General features: G+C 44.6%; 1 protein-coding gene across 2 annotated transcripts in view; it reads right to left on the reverse strand.

Annotated features, from left to right (window-relative positions):
• The window catches only part of LOC144679255 (uncharacterized), a 180,951-nt gene that overhangs the window by 59,625 nt on the left and 94,862 nt on the right, over positions 1-26,464 (reverse strand). For both annotated transcript variants that reach the window (XM_078539665.1, XM_078539666.1), the window contains exon 5: positions 923-1,065. In XM_078539665.1, coding sequence (XP_078395791.1) covers positions 923-1,065 — 143 coding nt within the window. The remainder of the gene's footprint in view (positions 1-922; positions 1,066-26,464) is intronic.

Below are 26,464 nucleotides of genomic sequence, written 5' to 3' on the forward strand. Positions count from 1 at the left end.
CTCTGAAGAAGTCATACGGGCTAAATGATAACTGTGTTTCTCTCTCCACAGATGCTGTCAGGCCTGCTGAGTTTTTCTAGCATTTTCTGTTTCTATTTAATATCTGTGTGTAATGGTATTTCAGTTATACAAATTATTAGATTAGTTGAATATTTTAGGATAGTTAGAAAGCATTTACAATAGATGACATATAATTCAGAATTATTTGTGAGCATTAAGAATCACCTTGTGCATTATCAGATAATCTTGTGCACCAAGATCAATAACATTCTGGCTACCTTTGGCTCATTTTAATAAAACATTACCCTGACTTTGCTTTCCTAGCTTTACTCTGACTTTACCCTCTGACTATAAAGGTCACACCAGCATCTCCCATAATCCCTACAGCATGCAGCTGCAGGGCGTTACAGAGGACTCTTGACTGTGCAGCAGTCCAGTGAAACCTGCAAAGCAGCAAAATCAGGCATGGGATTGTGTCTAGCCTTTGTAAGCACTTTCCCTCCATCGCTTTTCCCTCCCCCCATTATATTATGAACTTGCTTTTTCACAAAACAAAGCAACATCTTCCTATGCACATTGTTTTCCTCCACAGATTCTCCCTCAAAAGGGCTGCTGGTTCTGAACCACTTTTCTCCCTACATCTTATATCTCTTCATGCACAAAAGAAAAACATGCACTGCTTCCCAGTCATATTGCACAGGTCTGTTGTTAATGTCACCATGGGCTTCGTTACAAAGATGGCTGTTTTCCAGTAATTTATGTTAAGATGGCAAATACTCTTTTAAATATCACATTGCCAGAATATTTAACTCTAGATATTTCATCACTGTTCAATGTAGCACATGTTTCTGAGGCTGTGCCTTGAGAGTATTGTGTACTATGTAAATAAGATAACTTATGCAACTGAATTGTTTTACTTTACCTCCAGTTAAACTTTGGGATCAGACTTTTTGATTGACTGATCGTATTTTCTAAATATACAACGATATCTTTATACTGGTGGCCTCTTGCAAGTTTTAGAGGCGTGTTCCCACTTTTATCCTCAGTTTCTAATTCTACTCCATTCTGCAATGTGAAAGAAAAATAATTTAAGGATTTACAAGCAAAGGTGACAACGATCCAACAAAAAATAAAGTAACCATTTGTGTTTTTGCACAGGCTTTGCAATATTTCTGCCTGCAGTTGGGAAAGCAGGACAGTTTTGAGGGTCACAGCTGGGCTCTGAGGTGTTTAATGTTATGCACATGACAAGTTTTAGTGTAGGTAAACACTGAATTATATATAATGACATATAAATGTATTTAAACTAACAAATGTTAGCCAAAATGGAAATAACATTTAAGACTGATTCCTGGTAGTCAGGTGCTAAACTGCTGCAGGCATTTAGCTGTAGTATTGTAGTATTTCATGACATACTCAAAACTGATTGCCACCAATGTAAACAGGAAGGAATGGCACCTGCCAGGATTCATACTCCAGATATAAATGTAATACTCCCATTGAACAAGCCAGCAGTATCTGTTCACACCAGTCTCTTAAGTCACAGTCCACTGCGTAAGTCAATAATTTTTCCATTTCACAAACCACTATCCTTACAATCTTGAATTATGTGATAGGTTTTCTTAATTTCAGTGTATTTAGAATCCTAATGGGGATCATGTATGCTAAATATGTACGCACCCTCCAGGAAACAGAATTGAAGTCAGTGGTGAAAGAAAAAGATGTGATTTTTACCAAGAATCATGTCAAATGCAGTGAGGCTATAGCCAAAGCAAATAGGTTGTATTCACAGGACGACTCATTGCAAACAAAGAATGCCATTTCGTCCTTGCACAAGACCTCGATTAAGGCTCAGTTAGAATACAAGCGGCGGAATTCTCCCATCCGGGACTAAGTCCCGAGGTGGGGATGGGAGTGTTTCTCACCGTGGAGGCCACTGGGAAGGCACGCTGTATCACGTGACCTGGGCCTCATTAATTATGCAGTCGGGGGTTTCCTGACATTTCGTGCCGTGAGGCAGGCTGGATGTCTCGCGCTCTACCATCATATCTGGGCACCATTTTTAAAAGGCGTCCGGACAACACTGGCCCAACGCTGAAGAAAGAAGATGGTCCTCCTGAAGAAAGAAGATGGTCCTCCTGAAGAAAGAAGATGGACCTCCAGGAAAACTCTGAAGCTGGAAGATGGACCTCCTCAAAGACACTCATGTTGCAAGATCCACCTGATAGGTGTTCCCCCACCCACTGCTGCATCTTCCAGGGTCCATGGTCACTGGAGGTCTCCATGCCGAACTCCGGAGGCAGCCTAGGCCTTATTCAGATAAGTCCCAATATGTGCACACCACATTGGTCCAGATGTGTACTGGACTGGTGTGATCTCTTGCGGGTGGCGCGGATGATTAGGTATGGGGGGATGATTCTGGTTGGGCCTTCAACTACACCCCATTAACGGGATGCAAATTAGTTCTACGCTGGCCTCTGGTGGGCATTATGACCCACCATGGCTGGCAGTAGTGGAAGACCCCGCCGTCATTTTACGCCAGTGTGAAACTGATTTTTTGACCTTCTGCCACATTGTCCCCCCCCTACCCCTCCACACTAGGCATTGAAGCTGCCGCGGGGGGCATGAGAGAATTCTGCCCTAGGTTAATTCCCAATCTAAAAATTTTAGCTATACACATAGGGTCTGTATCCCGATAAGATATGTTTATAAAAGTGTAGATCCGGGTAATTTGATCAAGATTTATAAAACAATGAAGAGACGAGACTGGACTTATTATTTCAACTGGACAAGTTGGACAGGCCCAGGGAGCATGCATACTCATTATGTAATAGCACAACTAGATTAGATGCTAGGTAGTTCTTCATTTTCCAGAGAATAGAGGACCTCTGGAACAGGTTACCGGCTCACGCTAATTCATTGTATTCCTTCAGCAGAGAGCTAGAACCTGTTTCTGGCTGGGATGGAGATCATCACATACAGGAGGTATTTAGCCCGCAACATAAATCAGAGTCATAAATATGGGCTTGTTTAACTGCCATAAACAGGTTGGAGAGAAATTTTCCAGATTTTTTTGCCTCGAATGGCAGTGTTTTATCTGTTTCTTTGCATTTTCCTGGAGATTACCTGCCTTTGGTAGGATAGGAAATGACTATGTTGTGATTAATAAGGCATCACAACTATATGGCAATAGGTTTGATGGACTAGCTTTCCTGCCACCATTTTCAAATGTCTGTAATTAACGCTCTATTAAAGTCAGGGGCAAACTGTTGTGAGACAGTAGTAAGTGTCAGGAATTATACTCTAGGTATAAGCAATGCTACAGGGGACCTGTAGGAATATGGGGTAGTTGAATTAATGGGGTATTTAATTATATCTTTAATATGCTTGAGACAAAATGTTGAGAAGCGGAAGACAATTTGTGTTAATGTGAGAGTCAGTAGAATGCCAAACCAATGTAGAGGTTTAAACTGAGGAAATGTTAACCTGAGGAAATGTGCTAAATGGGACATACTGGCCAGAATTTTCCAGCCCCTCACGGCAGCAGGATCCTCTGGTCCCGCTGATGTGAACAGAAATTTCAATGACTCGCCGGCCCTGCCACGGGGGCTGGAAAATTCCAGCCACTGTCTCTACTGCAAAAAAGGTCACATTTGGGTCTCTAGTAAAAGAGTCAAAAACAAGATATGTAAGACAAGGTTGCAATGTACTGAACTGGTAATACTAAGGTAGTGATGCATCAAACTGATCTTCAAGGTTGAGATGTTACCAAATACGGAATAAAGATAAGATTTGAATGGGTATAAAGATATGGAAGAACTGAGACTCTGCGCTTACTTCTTCTGTAGACTGACTTACTGTCAGCAGAAGACGTCAAGAAACAGCGCCCTGCAAATGGGCTTTTGTGGTCTGGGATTCCTAACCTGACCAGCTGTATTCTATCGCCTTTGTTAAGTATAAGTATTGTTGTGTCTTCATGCTTAATACTTAATAAACTTGCCTGATATCTGAACAAGTCACCTGTGCCCGTATTAAGTCCGTGTACAGTCATGAATATAGGTCCTCTAATGAGTCATTTTACCATTCTTGCAGATCTCTACTGAAATAAAGGAATATATAAGCTACTGGCTCTGGATCAGATGCACCCAAAGCTGCTAAGGGAAGTAAGGGTGGAAATTGCTGAGACACAGATCATAATCTTCCAACTCTCCTTAGATAGAGGGGTAGGGCAAGAGGACTAGAAAATTGCAAATGTTGCACCCTTGTTCGAAAAGGTTGGAAGGCTAAGCCCAGCAACTACTGGCCAGTCAGTTTAACCTTAGTGGTGAAAAGCTTTTAGAAACAATGACCTGGCATAAAAATAACAGTCGTTTTAACAAAATGATTAACTAAGGAAAGCCAGCACTGATCTGTTAAAGCAAATCATGTTTAACTAACTTGATTGAATTTTTTGATGAGGTAAGAGAAGGTTGACGAGGGTAATGTGGTTGACTGGTTTACATGGACTTCCAAAAGGTGTTTGATAAAGTACCACATAACATGCTTGTCAGCAAATTTAATGCCCATGGAACAAAAAGAACAGTGGCAGCATGGATACAGAGTTGACTGAGTGGCAGAACACAGCTTAATGTTGAATGGTTGTTTCTCAAACTGGAGCAAGGTATATAGTGGAGTTCCCCTTGGGTTGGTATTAGGACTGCTGCTTTTCTTGATCTATATTAATGATCTTGATTTGGGTGTGCAGGACCTAATTTTATAATTTACAGATTGACACAAAATTTGGAAGTGTTGTGAACTGTGAGGAGGATAGTGATGGACTTCAAGAGCACATAGACTGGTGGAATTGGCAGACATGTGGCAGATGAAATTTAATGAAGAGAAGTGTGAAGTGAGACATTTTGGTAGGAGGAATGAGAAGAAGCGATATAAAATAAAGGATACAATTGTAAAGGCTATACAGGAGTAAACGGACCTGGGGGTATATGTGCACAAATTATTGAAAATGGCAGGGCAGGTTGAGAAAGCAGTTAATAAAGCATACAACATCCTCGGTTTTATCAATAGGGGCATAGAGTACAAAGGCAAGGAAGGTATGGTGAAACTTTATAATATACTGGTTCGGACTCGATTGGAATATTGTGTACAAGTCTAGGCACCAGTCTTTGGGAAGGACGTGATGGCATTAGAGAGGGTGACGAAAATATTTACGAGAATGTTTCCAGGGATAGGGAACTTCAGTTACATGGATAGATTGAATATGCTGGGGCTTTTCTCCTTAGAAAAGGCTGAGAAGACATGTGATAGGGGTGTTCAAAATCATGAAGGGTCCAGACAGAGTAGATAGGGGGAAACTGTTTTCATTGGCAGAAGGGTTGCGAACCAGGGGACACCAATATAAGGTGAATGGCAAAAGAACCAAAGGCGGCATGAGGAAAACATGGGGCAGAATTTTCTGCCTGTTGGGCGGGTGGGCCCGACCCAATCTCCGGCAGGCTGGGAGCCGATCCCCGCCGGAGAAGCAGGCCCCGCTGCCATTTTACGTGGGCGGGCCAATTAAGGCCCGCCCAGTGTGACGCCCAGCGGAAAGCGCTATGTGCTTCCTGTCTGGGCGGGGGGGATTCCCCAAAAGCGAGAGTGCTCTCTTTCACCCATGCGCATGAAAGAGCACACATCTCCCTGAGGATAAGTGCTGCCTCAGGGAGATCGCTTCCACTTCTAAAAATATGAAAATTAGAAAAAAAAATTCTTTAACATGTCCCCCTCATGTGACAATGGTTTCATGTTTTTTCTATTCCCCGCTGGGGCTCCTGGCCTGCCCGCCAACCTTAAGGTTGGACGGGCAGGTCCTTTAATTGTTTCAATGATCCTGTCAATGGCCTCAATTGGCCATTGACAGGTCGGTGGGCCCGTAGCTGATTTGGCTGTGCCTCCGCCCTCCTGAAAATTTAAATGGGGCGGGATGACATCGGGGGTTCTGCCCGACGTCATCCCGCGTCATTTTATGTGTCGGCTAGTGGGCCCCGCCCCCTGCTCGCCGACGGCAAAATTCTGCCCATGGTTACGCAGCAAGTGGTTAGGATCGAGAACGCACTTTCTGAGAGTCTGGTGGAGACAGACTCAATCCTGGTTTTCAAAAGGGAATATAAAATTAGATGTATTTACATATAAATTAAAATTATATGTATTACATATAAATTGAGGCCATAGGACCTCATCTAGGGTCTTAAAAGAAGTGAGTGCTGAGATAGTGGATGCATTGGTTGTAATTTTTCAAAATTCCCTAGATTCTGGAATGGTCCCATCAGATTGGAAAATAGCGAACGTAACTCTACTATTCATGAAAGGAGGGAGACAGAAAGCAGGAAACTACAGGCCAATTAGCTTAACATCTGTCATAGGAAAAATGCTGGAATCTATTATTAAGGAGGTTATTGCAGGACATTTAGAAAATCTCAATGCAACCAAGCAGAGTCAACATGGTTTTAGGAAAGGGAAATTGTGTTTGATTAATTTAGATTTTCCCTGAAAATATTTTCAGGGCTATGAGGAAAAGGCAGGGGTGTGAGATGGCTGAGCTGCTCTTGCAGAGAGCTGGCATGACTATGATGAGCTGAATGGCCTCCTTTTGTGCTGTACTAATGCTATGATTCTCTAACAGTTGAAATTATGTTCAAAATTAATCAAGTATTTGTTCTGATGGATTTTTTTTAAGGAACTGCCCTTTGATTATATCACAATATCATTCAGAGTATCACATACAAGGTACAATGAGAATGACTTGCTGATAACCCTGAAGACTAATCTTGTATTAATGATCTTTCTATATTATAAAGTTGTGCACTAAAAGTTTCTTGAAAACTGTTTCACAGCTTGAATTCCACATTTTGAATGCATGAAAATTTATAATTTCTTGCAAAGAAGTGAAAACTGAAGACCAATACTGTTTTTGCACAAGTAATAGATGCATCTACTAGAGCAGTCAAAAATATTTACCCAACAAGTAGTAAAGTTCAAATTTCGCCCATAGATCAAAACGGTCTTGGCATTGCATTCAACCTTCCTGTTTTCACCAGAGAAAGACCAATCACCAAGGAAAAGGGACTGAGAAAATTATTACAACTAAAAGCTGACAAGTCCCCAGGTCCTGATGGACTTCATCCTAGGGTCTTAAAAGAAGTGGCTGCTGAGTCAGAAAATACATTGGTTGTAATTTTCCAAAATTCCCTAGATTCTGGAATGGTCCCATCAGATTGGAAAATAGCAAACGTAACTCCACTACTCATGAAAAGAGGGAGACAGAAAGCAGGAAACTGCAGGCCAATTAGCTTAACATCTGTCATAGGAAAAATGCTGGAATCTATTATTAAGGAGGTTATTGCAGGGCATTTAGAAAATCTCAATGCAACCAAGCAGAGTCAACATGGTTTTAGGAAAGGGAAATTGTGTTTGACTAATTTATTAGAGTTCTTTAAGGAAGTAACAAGCAATGTGGATAAAGGGGAACCTGTGGATGTGTACTTATATTTCCAGAAGACATTTGATAAAGTGCCACATCAAAGGTTACTACACAAAGTAAGAGCTCATGGTGCAGGGGGTAACATATTAGCAGAGATGGATGATTGGTTAGCTAACAGGAAACAGAGAGTGGGCATAAATGGGTCATTTTTGGATTGGCAAGATGAAACACATGTAGTGCACACAGACAGTGCAAAGGGCCTCAACTACTTACAATCCATATCAATGACTAGGATGAAGGAACTGAATGTATGGTTGCTAAATATGCTGATGACACAAAGGTAGGAAACTAAGTTGTGAAGACTTGCCAACGACGCCCGCATCCCATAAAAGAATTAAACAAAAGAGGACATAAGGAGTCTGCAAAGGGACATAGGTTAACTGAGTGGGCAAGAATTTGGCAGATGGTATATAATGTAGGAAAATGTGAAATTGTCCACTTTGGCAGGAAGAATACAAAAACAGCATATTATTTAAATGGAGAGAGACTGCAGAACTCAGTGATCCAGAGTAATCTAGGGGCTGAAATCTCCAGTCGGCGAGCGGGGGCGGGGCCCGCTTGCCAATGCGTAAAGTGACGCATGGTGACATCGGGCGGGTGTTCTGATGTCACCGTGCATCATTTAGATTTTCAGTTTGGCGGGCGCGCAGCTGACTTGGCTGCGCACCCGCCGAACTGTCAAAGGCCTATTAAGGCCTGTTAAAAACTAATTTAAACAATTAAATGAGCTGCTCGTCTAACCTTAAGGTTGGTGGGCAGGCGAAGAGCCCAGGCGGCCTTCACATTTTTCATGGAACCTCATCCACGGGCGGGATGAGTTTTCATGAACTGTTTAAAAATTCAATAACATTTTTTTTACAAAATCATTGATATGTCCCATGACATGACACTGTCACATGAGGGGACATGTTTTAAAAGTTTTCAAATATTTTATTTAGAAATTTTAAACTTAAACAAATCTCCGAGGCACAAAGGTGAGAGATTTCTGCGCTTTATCACGCACATGCGCGAAAGAGCACACTCCCGACTCAGGGAATTTTCGCCCACACAGGGAGCGCTCAACGCTCCTGGGCGAGCCTTAATTGGCCTGCCCATGTAAAATGGCGGCGCGCACCCAATCGGGTTCGCGCTTGCCCAATCGGGTTCGCGCTCGCTCCCATCCACCCCCGCATAACCCCCACCCCCCGATGGGGGTCAAAATTCAGCCCTAGGTGTCCTAATATATTTTATATATTCGTTCATGGGATATGGGCTAGCATTTATTTCCCATCCCTAATTGCCCTTGAGAACTGAGTGGCTTGCTAGGCCATTTCAGAGTCAACCACATTGCTGTGGGTCTAGAGTCACATGTGGGCCAGGCCAGGTAAGGACAGCAGGTTTCCTCCCTTAAAGGGCATTAGTGAACCAGATGGGTTTTTACAACAATCAACAATGGTTTCATGGTCATCATTAGACTTTTAATTCCAGATTCTTTTACTGAATTCAAATTTCACCGTCTGCTGTGGTGAGATTCGAACCTGGCTTCCCAGAGCATTACCCTGGGTATGTGGTACTAGTCCAGTGACAATACCACTACACCACCGCCTCCCCAAATCACAATAAATCACAAGAAGTTAGTATGCAGGTACAGCAAGTGATTAGGAAGGCAAATGGAATGTTGTTGTTTATTGCAAGTGTTGGGTCCTAGTGACATGAAAAGAAATCCAAAACTTTATTCTTTTTCCATTTAAAAAAGGGCTTTCTGCTGAACCGAAAATGGCTGCTACAAGTCACAAGACCACAGGATTGATCCTTTGTTGTAGAAGCTACAAACAGGGGTTACAAGAATAAAATAATTCCTCTGTCAGCCTATGGAATCTCATACCCCATTGTACAGACCCCTGGTAATCAACAAAAGCAGAGGCAGTGCAGACAAACTGGCTCCCCAACCTCAACTATCACAAAAGAGAGAGACTGAAACTCATTATACTAGGAGTGATGCAAATAGCCACCTCGTCTCTCTCTCACCGAAGGGTGAACAATGGAATTCTGGCCAGAAGCACAGGAACTGATTGCTAAACTGCAACTAACCATTAGTGGGCCATGTCACATGACCCACACCTCTGGCCTTTTGGACAGTTTTAACATTTACATCTTTGGCCTCACAGGCTGAACAATAGCTTGCTCCTTAGAAGCTTGTCTCTGCTGGAAGATTTCCTACCATCACCTGCAGAACTGACCCAGTCTGTGTACCAACTTCATCTTGCGGTATTAGCACCAACTGTAAAGAGAACTCTACAGCTCTGGTATTCAGCCAGCTGAACTTGAACTCTTACGTGAAATAACTCCTCATTGGACTTTGACTCTGGACTCTGGAAATCAAGTGCACTAATACTCCTTTCTGTGATTCTTGTACTGTTACTATCCATAGTTGTAAAACTCCTTATTGCTATCCCACCCCTCCTTACTCTGTGGCCAGGATTTTCCAGCCCTGTCATGGGCAGGACCTGCCGCGGGCAAGGCGGTGCCCCAGCCAGAAGTCCATTGACTTGTGGCAGGACCGGAATATCGCAGCGGTGGGCAGGTGTGGAAAATCTTGCCATGTGTATGTGTAGTTAAGTGGGAAGTTGCAAACACTCCTCCCCCGGGTTTTGAATGTGAAATAAACTAACCTTCTGGGTTAATCATAATGCAGGTTTGCTGTGAGTTGTTAGTAAATTGGATCACATAAACCGAGGGTTTGGGAAAATATGCTACAGCCTACTTAAAAAATAATTCAAAACACCTTCCGCTTATAAGTAGTTAGTGAGGGGAAAGAAGTAAATGTGAGGATGTTTTGCTAAGTTTGCTAAGGAGGGCCTTGATGAGCCCACATCTGGAGTACTGTGTACAGTTTTGGTCTCATTATTTAAGAAAGGACATGATTGCATTTGAAGCAGTTCAGAGAAGGTTCACTTCACTGATTCCTGGGATGATGGGGTGGTGGGGGCGGGGGGGGGGGGGGGGGGGGGGGGTGTTATGAGGAAAGTTTGGACATGTTGTACCTGTAACCATTTGAGAATGAGGTAATCTTATTGAAACATACAGGTTTCTGAGAGAACTTGACAGGGTGGATGCTGAAAAGATGTTCCCCTTGTGGGAAAGACTAGAACTAGGGGACACAGTTTAAAAATAAAGGATCTCCCATTTAAGATGGACATGAACAAATTTTTCTCTCAGAGGGTCATGAGTCTGTTGAACTCTTTTTCCCAGAGAGTAGTGGAGGCAGGGTCATTGAATATTGTTAAGGCAGAGAGAGGTAGGTTCTTGATTAACAAGGGTGTCAAAGGGCATTGGGGGTCGGCAGGAAAAGTGGAGTTGAAGCCACAATCAGATCAGCCATGAATGGCGGAGCAGGCTTGAGGGGCCAAATCGCCTACTCCTGCTCTTAATTCGTACATTCGTACGCTTTGCAGGGATATTTAAAATTCAATGGCATTTCAAATCTTGACGAAAAGATAAGCATGCTGGATGATGCAATGGCAATACAAGAAGATAGAGTGTCTCAGCTAATTGATAACCTAAAAGGGAGACTTCTTGCACCTGAATAGATAGGCCCAAGGTACACCTAATATTGGGAGTCACAATCATTATCACTGAACAGGTGAACTGTGGACACCTAATGGGTGTCCCCAAGAAGCATGTCAGAGACTAGGGGTGGAATCATCCCAGATTTGCACTAATAGCGGTAGTGGGCATGAAAAGCGATGTTTTACCTGCTGGCTGCAATGGCGAATTTTCAAGGCATATCGTCTCCTTCCCAGTGCATTCTGCCTCATTAATAACGTGTTCATGGGAAACACACTGGATCACTTGCAGGCGAGCTCAGATTTGCCCACCATGCCATGACCTCAACGCTTCCTCGCTCTAGGCGCTATATTTAAAGTGCACCAGAGCGCAGCCTACTTCATGTATACAGACCAGGACTGCTCCAGCAGACGGGTGGCCCCGAAAGATGATGGCAGCTCTCTATTTAGTGACGCCTCTGTGGGGTGCCTGCTGGACACAGTGTAAGGCTGCTGCAAACTCCTCTACCCTCACTCTGGCTGCAGGAGCACCACCAGAGTCACCAATCCAGCCTGGGAGGCAGTGGCAGTCAGCACCAACGGAACACAGAGGAGGTCAGCCATCCAGTGCAGCAGGAGGATGAATGCTCTCATCTGTTCCACCAGGCTAAGTCAACCACCCTCATCAACCCCCCTCGGGTCTGCTCCACCATTTTCAACTCACAAATCCATCACACATCCACAGAGATCTCACATCTCAAGGGACAACACCACTAACTCACACACACACCCCCACATCTCCATCAGACTCATATCCTCTGGAGCTCACGTCCTCATCCTGCCCATGGCTCTGCTCGCCACACAAACATTCCACACATCCTTATCATCTACCATGGCATGCGTCCTGCTCACACTCTCTCCATCTGTTTTCATGCAGGAGAAGCTGGCTCACAACAGGAGGGAGAGGTCCGGGACAGGGGATGGAGTGATCGACATTAGGCCCCTCACTCACTATGAGGAGTGTGCCACTGTGCTGACTGGTGAGGACGTGGACCGTGCCTGCGATGACAATGAGATCAGCAGCGACGACCCACGTGAGGATCCTGCACAAAAGCATCCCTCTCTTTGACTCTGCTGTCTTGCACTAATTACCTCAACCAGTTTCCCTACTATTCCTTCTTACTTATTTCTCTCAGAAAGGCATTATTTGCTTTCAAAATTCAAATTCAAAAGCAATCAAATTAGAATATGGAAAGAAGCTGCCTATTTTTTTCTTTGTATACCACTGTCTATTTCTCTTGGAGCATGTATCAGAGAGATGTTAAAAATTAGAAATACAGTGTCATGGTTGTAAGTGACTAGCATTGATCTTTTCAGTTAAAAACACACTGGAGATAATTTGTTGGCTTTAAACCTCAATTGGTCTATTCTGAGGAATGAAGTAGCATGAAATGAAGACATAATAGTGCTGATTTTGGTTCACTGTGGTCATTCAATGAGTGGCAGGCATTATGATCGCACCGCTCATCTGACTGCAGTTGTAAGAGGCCTGAAACATTTCACTGGTCAAGCCTTTAGCATACAGCGAGCAAGATAAGATGGACCTTCTGAGGTAATTGGGAAGGACAGGAAATCAGCAGGACACTACACCTAACTGGCTGACAGTACATACCAGAAGGAGGGGCAGGTGATTTGGCAGTTGGGGTAAAGTAAACCTAGACCTTGCAGGGATGCAGCAGTTCAGAATATTTTTGTGGGTCCAGGAGGAGCACTTCAAAAAATATGCGTCACTTGTGGCGTGGCCTGCAGCAGTCCTTTTAAGAGCCAATGTTTATCTTCCAGCCCAGGTAACAATGGGTGGGGTGTGCATGCCCCAATAATTGTTCCATGAAAATCATGCTGGGGTGCTATATCAGGCATAGAACCGCAATTTAAATATTTTAATAAAACCCTTAACAGGAACAGGTGGAAGTGCTGGTTGCCCATTTCAAAGTCTGCTTGAAAATCAAGTTGAGCAGGCCTCAGGTGGCTGAAGGACAGGACTTAATTATTAAAAGTTTTGTTCGCCTACTGCTCTGTTTTCTAATGTAAGCAATGTGGCAAACTAATGAAATTCAACTCAGTTCTCTTTCTCTCATTCACACTTCTCTGTTTCTCATTCACACTTCTCTGTATCACTTCTTCTTTGTGAATTCACTTTCTCTATTTGCCCTGCAGTTTAATGTAATTTCAAGTTTGCAGACCACAAAATAGAAGGGCCAACAGGTGTAAAATTGGAACAGTTATTTCTCTCTCTCTCATGTACATAGCCTATTAAAAACACTCAATATATATTTTAGCTCAAAAAGCTTTGATATCTGTCCTCTTATTTTTCAAAATTATTTGAATAAATGAGTTCATGCCTTGTAAAAGTTACTTAATGGGGAGGTGATGGTGTAGTGGTATTGTCGCTGGACTAGTAATCCAGAGACCCAGGGTAATGCTCTGAAGACCTTGGTTTGAATCCTGCCACAGCAGATGGTGGAATTTGAATTCAATAAAAAATCTGGAATTAGAAGTGTAATGATGCCCATGAAACCATTGTCAATTGTTGTAAAGACCCATCTGGTTCACTAATGTCCTTTAGGTAAGGATATCTGATATGGCCTAGAAAGCAACTCAGTTGTAACAAACCGCTACAAAGACACAAAAAAGGAATGAAACCAGACGGACCACCCGGCATCGACCTAGGCACCGGAAAGGACAACGGCAATCGCAGCCCTGTCAACTCTGCAAAGTCCTCCTTACAAACATCTGGGGCTAAAAAGGGAGTACTTGTGTGCCAAACAGCATAAGCAGCAAGTGATAGACAGAGCTGTCTCAAAGACTAGTCAAGCAACAGCCTGACATAGTCATCCTCGTGGAATCATACCTTACAGATAATTCCCAAACTCTACCATCACTTTCCCTGGACATGTCCTGTCCCAATGGCAGAGCAGACCCGGCAGAGTGGCATACAGTCGGGAGGTAGGTGCCCTGGGAGTCCTCAACATTGAATCCGGACCCCATGAAGTCTCATGGCATCAGGTCAAACATGGGCAAGGAATTACCACGTACCGCCCTCCCCTTAGCTGATGAATCAGTGCTTCTCCATGTTGAACACTACTTGGAGGAAGCACTGAGGGTGGCAAGGGCACAGAATGTACTCTGGGTGGGGGACTTCAATGGCTATCACCATGAGTGGCTCGATAGCACCACTACTGACCGAGCTGGCCGAGTCCTAAATTACATAGCTGCTAGACTGGGTCTGCGGGAACCAACAAGAGGGAAAAACATACTTGACCTCAATCTCACCAACCTGCCTGCCGCAGATGCATCTGTGCATGACAGTATCGGTAGGAGTGACCATCGCACAGTCTTTGTGGAGATGAAGTCCAGCCTTCACATTGAGGATACCCTCCATCATGTTGTGTGGCACTACCACCGTGCTAAATGGAATCGATTTCAAACAGATCTAGCAACTCAAAACTGGGCATCCATGAGGTGCTGTGGACCATCAGCAGCAGCAGAATTGTACTCAAAGACAATCTGTAACCTCATGGCCCGGCATATCCCCCACTCTACATCAAGCCAGGGGATCAACCCTGGTTCAATGAAGAGTGCAGGAGGGCATGCCAGGAGTAGCACCAGGCATACCTAAAAATGATGTGTCAACCTGGTGAAGCTATAAAACAGGACTACTTGCATGCCAAACAGCATAAGCAGCACAGAGCTAAGTGATCTCACAACCAACGGATCAGATCTAAGCTCTGCAGTCCTGCCACATTCAGTCGTGAATGATGGTGGACAATTAAACAACTCACTTGAGGAGGAGGCTCCACAAATATCCTCATCCTCAATGATGGAGGAGCCCAGCACAGCAGTGCCAGAGATAAGGCTGAAGCATTGGCAACAATCTTCAGCCAGAAGTGCCGAGTGGATGATCTATCTTGGCCTCCTCCGGAGGTCCCCAGCATCACAGATGCCAGTCTTCAGCCAATTCGATTCACTCCACGTGATATCAAGAAACGGCTGAAGGCACTGTATACTGCAAAGGCTATGGGCCCTGACAATATTCCAGCAATAGTACTGAAAGACCTGTGCTCCAGAACTTGCCGTGCCCCTAGCCAAGCTTTTCCAGTACAGCTGCAACACTGGCAGCTACTGGGCTATGTGGAAAATTTCCCAGGTATGTCCTGTACACAAAAAGCAGGACAAATTCAACCCGGCCAATTACTGCCCCATCAGTCTACTCTTGATCATCAGTAAAGTAATGGAAGGGGTCATCAACAGTGCTATTAAGCGGCACTTGCTTAGCAATGACTTGCTCACTGATGCCCAGTTTGGGTTCCGCCAGGGCCACTTGGCTCCTGACCTCATTACAGCCTTGGTTCAAACATGGGCTAAAGAGCTGAACTCCCAAGGTGAGGTGAGTGTGACTGCCCTTGACATCAAGGCAGCATTTGACCAAGTGTGGCATCAAGGAGCCCTAGCAAAACTGGAGTCAATGGGAATCAGGGGGAAAACTCTCCGCTGGTTGAGTCAGACCTAGCACAAAGGAAGATGGTTGTGGTTGTTGGAGGTCACTCATCTTAGCTCCAGGACATCACTGCAGGAGCTCCTCAGGGTAGTGTCCTAGGCCCAACCATCTTCAGTCGCTTCATCAATGACCTTCCTTCCATCATAAAGTCAGAAGTGGGGATGTTCGCTGATGATTGCACAATGTTAAGCACCATTCGTGACTCCTCAGATACTGAAACAGTCCATGTCCAAATGCAGCAAGACCTGGACAATATCCAGACTTGGGCTGACAAGTGGCAAGAAACATTCACGCCACACAAGTGTCAGGCAATGACCATCTCCAACAAGAGAGAATCCAATCATCACCCCTTGATGTTCAATGGCATTACCATCACTGAATCCACCACTATCAACATCCTGGGGGTTACCATTGACCAGAAACTGAACTGGACTAGCCATAGAAATACTGTGACTACAAGAGCAGGTCAGAGGCTAGGAATCGTGCGACGAGTAACTCACTTCCTGACTCCTCAAAGCGTGTCCACCATCTACAAGGCACAAGTCAGGAATGTGATGGAATACTCCCCTCTTACCTGGATGAGAGCAGCTCCTACAAAAAGAAGCTGGACACTGTCCAGAACAAAGCAGCCCACTTGATTGGCACCACATCCACAAACATTCACTCCCTCCACCACCGACGCACTGTAGCAGCAGTGTGTACCATCTACAAGATGCACTGCAAGAATTCACCTAGGCTCCTTAGACAGCACCATCCAAACCCACGGCTACTACCACATGGAAGGACAAGGGCAGCAGATAAATGGGAACACCACCACCTGGAAGTTCCCCTCCAAGTCACTCACCATCCTGACTTGGAAATATATCGCCGTTCCTTCACTGCCGCTGGGTCAAAATCCTGGAACTCCCTTCCTAACAGCACTGTGGGTGTACCTACACTGCATGGACTGCAGCGGTTCAAGAAAGCAGTTCACCACCACCTTCTCAAGGGCAACTAGGGATGAGCAATAAATGCTGGCCCAGCCAGCGAAGCCCACTTCCCGTGAATGAATAAAAAAAAATGCAAGGTAGTGAGACTAGGAAAGAGAAATTAATAGTCAGAATATTAACCAAGTAACTCCAGGTTAAAGATCACAACAAAGTGAGGGATCACGGAGGAAGGAAGTGGTGGATAGCTCACTGAGTTCATGAGCTTATGTCTAGCAATGCTAAGGAAAGCTAATCAAGTTTTGGGATGTGAGCCACTAGACAAAGGCTCCAATTTTTGTGGAATAGGAACGAGTCTGGAACCATTTAAAAATGTTGGGTGGGACCTGATTCCAGGATTCCCACTCCCAGGCTTGGTGCCCTTAATTTTTGCTGGTGTGGGGTAAGGGTGCAGAAAGTGAACTTGCACCCTGCCCTCCTGATCTGGCTGGCTCCATTGTAGGGGTAGGCATCTCCAAGCTCCCCCCCTGGCAACTTTTGTGAAATCGGGCCAGCTTCTTCATGACTTGTGGTTCACAGATCTCAGAGGAGTCATGAATCATAGTCTGGATTTAGGAGCCATTTGAAAAGTTATTTAAAAGGTCTTACCCCACCCCCCATGCCACCTTAATGCCTCCCATTCCCCATTCATGCCAACTCAATGTCAACACATGCCCCCCCACCCAACCCAATGACATTTCACACCCTCCATTCAAACTCATGGCCATTCCATGCCCATTTGCCCAATATACACTATCTGCAGATACAACAAAACCAACCAAAACTGAATGTAGTGCTCCACATAGGGTCTGACCAAGGCTCTGTACAACTGAGTCTTCACTACCTCCCCTTTGTATACCAGCCTTCTTGATATAAAGGCCATCAGTCTAATAGCCTTTTTGATTATTTTTTGTGCCTGTGCAATTGTATTTGGTGATTTGTGTACCTGGACAGCAAAATCCCTTCGTTTTTCCACATCTCCTGGTCTCTCAACATTAAGAAAATATTCCAATATTTCTTTCTTGGATCCAAGGAGGATCCATAGTAAAATGTCATGTGTGGAACTATTTTTAAAAAATCACCCATTCACAAACCTTCTTTTGAAAAATAACAACCATTCCTACAACCTTCTAAATGTGATAACCAAACCATAGAACCATAGAAAAGTTACAGCACGGAAAGAGGCCATTCAGCCCATCGTGTTTGCACTGGCTGAAAAAGAAAAAAATAAAATAAAAAAACTAGCTGCCCATTTTAATCCCACCTTCCAGCACCTGGTCCATAGCCTTGCAGGTTACAGCACTTTAGGCGCAGATCCAGGTGCCTTTTGAATGAGTTGAGGGTTTCTGCCTCCACCACCAAACAGGCAGTGAATTCCAAACACTCACCACCCTCTGGGTGAAGAAGTTTTTCCTCATGTCCCCTCTAACCCTTCCAACAATCACCTTAAATCTGTGGTTCCTGGTAATTGACCTCTCAGGTACGGAAAACAGGGCAGCCCTATCTAGGCCCCTCATAATCTTGCACACCTCAATCAGATCACAGCTCAGCCTCCTCAGTTCCAAGGATAACAACCCCAGCCTATCCAATCTTTCCTCATAGCTGCAATTTTCAAGCCCTGGCAACATTCTTGTAAATCTCCTCTGTAATCTCACCAGAGCAATTATGTCCTTCCTGTAATGTGGCGACCAGAACTGTACACAAAATTCCAGCTGTGGCCTAACCAGTGTATTATACAGTTCCATCATTACATCCCTGCTTTTGTATTCTATACCTCATCCAATAAAGGAAAGAATTCTAAATGCTTTCTTTACCACCTTATCCACCTGTCCTACCACCTTCAAGAACCTGTGGACGTGCACACCAAGGTCCCTCACTTCCTCTACCCCTCCCAATATCCTCCAATCTGTTGTGTATTGCCTAGCTTTATTTGCCCTCCCCAAATGCATTACCCCACACTTCTCTGGATTGAATTCCATCTGCCACTTTTCTGCCCGCTCAACCAAACCTGTGTCATCTGCAAATTTCCCAATCATGCCACCCACATTTAAGTCCAAATTATTAATATACAACAATAAAGAGCAAGGGACCCAACAATGAACCCTGCAGAATGAATTTTCCATTCGCAAAAAACATCCATTACCCTTTGTTTCCTGTTGCTGAGACAGTTTTGAATCCAACTCGCCACATTCCCCTGTATCCCATGGGCTTTTACTTTTCTGACCAGTCTGCCATGTGAGACCTTGTCAAATGTCTTACTAAAATCCATATAGACAACATCCACTGCACTACCCTGATCAATCCTCCTTGTTACCTCCGCAAAAAATTTGGTTAAATTAGTAGATACGACCTTCCCCTAACAAAACCATGCTGACTATCCTTGATTATTCTGTTCCTTTCTAAGTGACAGTTTATCCTGTGTCTCAGAATTGTTTCTAATAGTTTTCCCACTACCGAAGTCAGACTGACTGGCCTATAATTATTTGGTCTATCCCTTGCACCCTTTTAAAATAATGGTACAACACTTGCCGACCTCCAATCCTCTGGTACCTCACCTGTTTTTAGTGAGGATTGGAAAATGATCCTCAGAGCATCTGCTATTTCCTCCCTGGCTTCCTTTAGCAGCCTGGGATACGGTCCATCCGGCCCTCATGACTTATCCACCTTCACGGATGTCAGTCCCTCCAGTACATCCGCTCTCACTATGCTTATTGTATGTAATATTTCATATTCTCCTTTTTAATTAGAATATCTGCTTCATCCGTCTTAGTGAAGACAGACAAAGTACTCATTGAGAACCCTGCCCACATCTTCAGCATCAGAGCACAAGTTACCATATACATCTTGGATTGGCCCTACTCTTTCCTTAGTTAACCGCTTGCTCTTAATGTACTGGTAAAACATCTTTGGGTGTTTTTTGATTTTATCTGCCAATATATTTTCATATCCGCTCTTTGCTTTCCTAATTATCTTTTTTACTTCACCCCTGTATTTTTTATACTCTTCTAGGCTGTCTACAGTATTAAGTTTTTGTGACTGTCATAAGCTTTCTTTTTCTGCTTTATCTTGCCTTGTATACTTCTAGATAACCAGGGGGCTTTCGATTTGGCAGTATCACCCTTTTCCTTTGTGGGGACATGTATACACTGTGCCCGTAGAATCTTGCTTTTGAATGCCTCCCACTGATCTTTCACTGATTTCCCTTCAAGCAGCTGTAACTAGTCCACTTTCACCAGATCACACCTCAGCCTCATAAAATTTGTCTTTCCCCAATTTAGAACTTTTATTCCTATTTTATCTTTATCCTTCTCCATAATTATATTAAATCTAACTGTATTATGGTCACTATCTCCAAAATGGTCACCTACTGCTACATTATCCATTTAATTTCAAACAGATCTAGCAACTCAAGACTGGGCATCAATGAGGCACTGTGGGCCATCAACAGCAGCAGAATTGTACTCAAACACAATCTGTAACCTCATGGCCTGGCATATCCCCCACTCTACATCAAGCCAGGGGATCAACCCTGGTTCAATGAAGAGTGCAGGAGGGCATGCTAGGAGCAGCACCAGGCATACCTAAAAATGAGGTGTCAACCTGGTGAAGCTGTAAAACAGGACTACTTGCGTGCCAAACAGCATAAGCAGCAAGTGATAGACAGAGCTAAGCGATCTCACAACCAACGGATCAGATCTAAGCTCTGCAGTCCTGCCACATCCAGTCGTGAATGGTGGTGGACAATTAAACAACTCACTTGAGGAGGGGGCTCCACAAATATCCCCATCCTCAATGATGGAGGAGCCCAGCACAGCAGTGCAAAAGATAAGGCTGAAGCATTGGCAACAATCTTCAGCCAGAAGTGCCGAGTGGATGATCCATCTTGGCCTCCTCTGGAGGTCCTCAGCATCACAGATGCCAGTCTTCAGCCAATTCAATTCATTCCACGTGATATCAAGAAACGGCTGAAGGCACTGTATACTGCAAAGGCTATGGGCCCTGACAATATTCCAGCAATAGTACTGAAAGACCTGTGCTCCAGAACTTGCCGTGCCCCTAGCCAAGCTTTTCCAGTACAGCTGCAACACTGGCAGCTACTGGGCTATGTGGAAAATTTCCCAGGTATGTCCTGTACACAAAAAGCAGGACAAATTCAACCCGGCCAATTACTGCCCCATCTGTCTACTCTCGATCATCAGTAAAGTAATGGAAGGGGTCATCAACAGTGCTATTAAGCGGCACTTGCTTAGCAATGACTTGCTCACTGATGCCCAGTTTGGGTTCCGCCAGGGCCACTCGGCTCCTGCCCTCATTACAGCCTTGGTTCAAACATGGACAAAAGAGCTGAACTCCTGAGGTGAGGTGAGAGTGACTGCCCTTGACATCAAGGCAGCATTTGACCGAGTGTGGCATCAAGGAGCCCTAGCAAAACTGGAGTCAATGGGAATCAGGGGGAAAACTCTCCACTGGTTGGAGTCAGACCTAGCACAAAGGAAGATGGTCGTGGTTGTTGGAGGTCAGTCATCTCAGTTCCAGGGCATCACTGCAGGAGCTCCTCAGGGTAGTGTCCTAGGCCCAACCATCTTCAGTTGCTTCATCAATGACCTTCCTTCCATCATAAAGTCAGAAGTGGGGATGTTCGCTGATGATTGCACAATGTTCAACACCATTCGCGTCTCCTCAGATACTGAAACAGTCCATGTCCAAATGCAGCAAGACCTGGACAATATTCAGATTTGGGCTGACAAGTGGCAAGAAACATTCACGCCACACAAGTGTCAGGCAATGACCATCTCCAACAAGAGAGAATCCAACCATCGCCCCTTGATGTTCAATGGCATTACCATAATATAAAAGCAAAAAACTGCGGATGCTGGAAATCCAAAACAAAAACAAAAACAAAAATACCTGGAAAAACTCAGCAGGTCTGGCAGCATCTGTGGAGAGGAGCACAGTTAACGTTTTGAGTCCGTATGACTCTTCAACAGAACTAAGGAAAAATAGAAAAGAGATGAAATATAAGCTGGTTTAAGGGGTGGGGGGTGGTGGGACAAGAAGAGCTGGATAGAGGGCCAGTGATAGGTGGAGATAACCAAAGATGTCACAGAAAAAAGGAAAAAGAGGTGTTGAAGGTGGTGATGTTTTCTAAAGGAATGTGCTAATTAAGGGTAGAAAGCAGGACGAGCAAGGTACAGATAGCCCTAGTGGGGGTGGGGTGAAGGAATCGAAAAAGGCTAAAAGGTAGAGATAAAACAATGGATGGAAATACATTTAAAAATAATGGAAATAGGTGGGAAAAGAAAATCTATATAAATTATTGGGAAAAAAAAAGGAAAGGAGGGGGAAAATCGGAAAGGGGGTAGGGATGGAGGAGAGAGTTCATGATCTAAAATTGTTGAACTCAATATTCAGTCTGGAAGGCTGTAAAGTGCCTAGTCGTAAGATGAGGTGCTGTTCCTCCAATTTACGTTGAGCTTCATTGGAACAATGCAGCAGGCCAAGGACGGACATGTGGGCAAGAGAGCAGGGTGGAGTGTTGAAATGGCAAGCGACAGGGAGGTCTGGGTAATGCTTGCGGACAGACCGAAGGTGTTCTGCAAAGCAGTCACCCAGTCTGCGTTTGGTCTTTCCAATGTAGAGGAAACCGCATTGGAAGCAACGAATGCAGTAGACTAAGTTGAGGTAAGTGCAAGTGAAATGCTGCTTCACATGAAAGGAGTGTTTGGGCCCTTGGACGGTAAGGAAATGGGAAGTAAAGGGGCAGGTGTTGCACCTTCTGCGATTGCACGGGAAGGTGCCGTGGGAGAGGGTTGAGGTGTAGGGGGTGATGGAGGAGTGGACCAGGGTGTCTCGGAGGGAATGACCCCTGCAGAATGCTGCCGGGGGGGTGTGAAAGGAAGATGTGTTTGGTGGTGGCATCATGCTGGAGTTGGCGGAAATGGCGGAGGATGATCCTTTGAATGCGGAGGCTGGTGGGGTGATAAGTGAGGACAAGGCGGACCCTATTATGTTTCTGGGAGAGAGAAGAAGGTGTGAGGGCGGATGCGCGGGAGATGGGCCGGACAGGGTTGAGGGCCCTGTCAACCACCGTGGGTGGAAAACCTTGTTTAAGGAAGAAGGAAGACATGTCAGAGGAACTGTTTTTGAAAGTGGCATCATCAGAACACATGCGACGGAGGCGAAGGAACTGAGAGAATGGGATGGAGTCCTTACAGGAAGTGGGGTGTGAGGAGCTGTAGTCGAGGTAGCTGTGGGAGTCGGTGGGCTTGTAATGGATATTGGTGGACAGTCTATCACCAGAAATTGAGACAGAGAGGTCAAGGAGGGGAAGGGAAGTGTCAGAGATGGACCATGTGAAAATGATGGAGGGGTGGAAATTGGAAGCAAAATTAATACATTTTTCCAGATCCAAACGAGAGCATGCACTGAATCCCCCACTATCAACATCCCGGGGGTTACCACTGACCAGAAACTGAACTGGACTAGCCATAGAAGTACTGACTACAAGAGCAGGTCAGAGGCTAGGAATCGTGTGACGAGTAACTCACTTCCTGACTCCTTAAAGCGTGTTCACCATCTACAAGGCACAAGTCAGGAATGTGTTGGAATACTCCCCTCTTACCTGGATAAGTGCAGCTCCTACAAACAGAAGCTGGACACCGTCCAGAACAAAGCAGCCCACTTGATTGGCACCACATCCACAAACATTCACTCCCTCCACCACCGATGCACTGTAGCAGCAATGTGTACCATCTACAAGATGCACTGCAAGAATTCACCAAGACTCCTTAGACAGCACCATCCAAACCCACGGCTCCTACCACATGGAAGGACAAGGGCAGCAGATAAATGGGAACACCACCACCTGGAAGTCCCCCTTCAAGTCACTCACCATCCTGACTTGGAAATATATCGCCGTTCCTTCACTGCCGCTGGGTCAAAATCCTGGAACTCCCTTCCTAACAGCACTGTGGGTGTACCTACACCGCATGGACTGCAGCGGTTCAAGAAAGCAGTTCACCACCACCTTCTCAAGGGCAACTAGGGATGAGCAATAAATGCTGGCCCAGCCAGCGAAGCCCACTTCCCGTGAATGAATAAAAAAAATGCAAGGTAATGAGACTAGGAAAGAGAAATTAATAGTCAGAATATTAACCAAGTAACTCTAGGTTAAAGATCACAACAAAGTGAGGGATCACGGAGGAAGGAAGTGGTGGATAGCTCACTGAGTTCATGAGCATATGTCTAGCAATGCTAAGGAAAGCTAATCAAGTTTTGGGATGTGAGCCACTAGACAAAGGCTCCAATTTTTGTGAAATAGGAACGAGTCTGGAACCATTTAAAAATGTTGGGCGGGACCTGATTCCAGGATTCCCACTCCCAGGCTTGGTGCCCCTAATTTTTGCTGGCGTGGGGTAAGGGTGCAGAAAGTGAACTTGCACCCTGCCCTCCTGATCTAGCTGGTTCCGTTGTGGGGGTAGGCATCTCCTAGCTCCCCCCCGGCAACTTTTGTGAAATCGGGCCAGCTTCTTCATGACTTGTGGTTCACAGATGGCAACTTTTGTGAAATCGGGCCAGCTTCTTCATGACTTGTGGTTCACAGATCTCAGAGGAGTCATGAATCATAGTCTGGATTTAGGAACCATTTGAAAGGATATTTAAAAGGTCTTACCCCACCCCCCATGCCACCTTAATGCCTCCCATTCCCCATTCATGCCAACTCAATGTCAACACATGCCCCCCCACCCAACCCAATGACATTTCATACCCTCCATTCAAACTCATGGCCATTCCATGCCCATTTGCCCAATATACACTATCTGCAGATACAACACAACCAACCAAAACTGAATGTAGTGCTCCACATAGGGACTGACCAAGGCTCTGTACAACTGAGTCTTCACTACCTCCCCTTTGTATTCCAGCCTTCTTGATATAAAGGCCATCAGTCTAATAGCCTTTTTGATTATTTTTTGTGCCTGTGCAATTGTATTTGGTGATTTGTGTACCTGGACAGCAAAATCCCTTCGTTCTTCCACATCTCCTGGTCTCTCAACATTAAGAACATATTCCAATATTTCTTTCTTGGATCCAAGGAGGATCCATAGTAAAATGTCATGTGTGGAACTATTTTTAAAAAATCACCCATTCACAAACCTTCTTTTGAAAAATAACAACCATTCCTACAACCTTCTAAATGTGATAACCAAACCATAGAACCATAGAAAAGTTACAGCACGGAAAGAGGCCATTCAGCCCATTGTGTCTGCACTGGCTGAAAAAGAGAAAAATAAAATAAAAAAACTAGCTGCCCATTTTAATCCCACCTTCCAGCACCTGGTCCATAGCCTTGCAGGTTACAGCACTTTAGACGCAGATCCAGGTGCCTTTTGAATGAGTTGAGGGTTTCTGCCTCCACCACCAAACAGGCAGTGAATTCCAAACACCCACCACCCTCTGGGTGAAGAAGTTTTTCCTCATGTCCCCTCTAACCCTACCAACAATCACCTTAAATATGTGCCCCCTGGTAATTGACCTCACTGGTAGGGGAAACAGGGCAGCCCTATCTAGGCCCCTCATAATCTTGCACACCTCAATCAGGTCACAGCTCAGCCTCCTCAGTTTCAAGGAAAACAACCCCAGCCTATCCAATCTTTCCTCATAGCTGCAATTTTCAAGCCCTGGCAACATTCTTGTAAATCTCCTCTGTACTCTCTCCAGAGCAATTATATCCTTCCTGTAATGTGGCGACCAGAACTGTACACAAAATTCCAGCTGTGGCCTAACCAGTGTATTATACAGTTCCATCATTACATCCCTGCTTTTGTATTCTATACCTCATCCAATAAAGGAAAGAATTCTAAATGCTTTCTTTACCACCTTATCCACCTGTCCTACCACCTTCAAGAACCTGTGGACGTGCACACCAAGGTCCCTCACTTCCTCTACCCCTCCCAATATCCTCCAATCTGTTGTGTATTCCCTAGCTTTATTTGCCCTCCCCAAATGCATTACCTCACACTTCTCTGGATTGAATTCCATCTGCCACTTTTCTGCCCGCTCAACCAAACCTGTGTCATCTGCAAATTTCCCAATCATGCCACCCACATTTAAGTCCAAATTATTAATATACAACAATAAAGAGCAAGGGACCCAACAATGAACCCTGCAGAATGAATTTTCCATTCGCAAAAAACATCCATTACCCTTTGTTTCCTGTTGCTGAGACAGTTTTGAATCCAACTCGCCACATTCCCCTGTATCCCATGGGCTTTTACTTTTCTGACCAGTCTGCCATGTGAGACCTTGTCAAATGTCTTACTAAAATCCATATAGACAACATCCACTGCACTACCCTGATCAATCCTCCTTGTTACCTCCTCAAAAAATTTGGTTAAATTAGTAGATACGACCTTCCCCTAACAAAACCATGCTGACTATCTTTGATTATTCTGTTCCTTTCTAAGTGACAGTTTATCCTGTGTCTCAGAATTGTTTCTAATAGTTTTCCCACTACCGAAGTCAGACTGACTGGCCTATAATTATTTGGTCTATCCCTTGCACCCTTTTAAAATAATGGTATAACAATTGTAGACCTCCAATCCTCTGGTACCTCACCTGTTTTTAGTGAGGATTGGAAAATGATCCTCAGAGCATCTGCTATTTCCTCCCTGGCTTCCTTTAACAGCCTGGGATACGGTCCATCCGGCCCTCGTGACTTATTCACCTTCACGGATGTCAGTCCCTCCAGTACATCCTCTCTCACTATGCTTATTGTATCTAATATTTCATACTCTCCTTTTTAACTAGAATATCTGCTTCATCCATCTTAGTGAAGACAGACAAAGTACTCATTGAGAACCCTGCCCACATCTTCAGCATCAGAGCACAAGTTACCATA

The sequence above is a fragment of the Cetorhinus maximus genome, chromosome 1 (genome assembly GCF_964194155.1).
Source record: "Cetorhinus maximus chromosome 1, sCetMax3.hap1.1, whole genome shotgun sequence".
Lineage (NCBI taxonomy): Eukaryota > Metazoa > Chordata > Chondrichthyes > Lamniformes > Cetorhinidae > Cetorhinus > Cetorhinus maximus.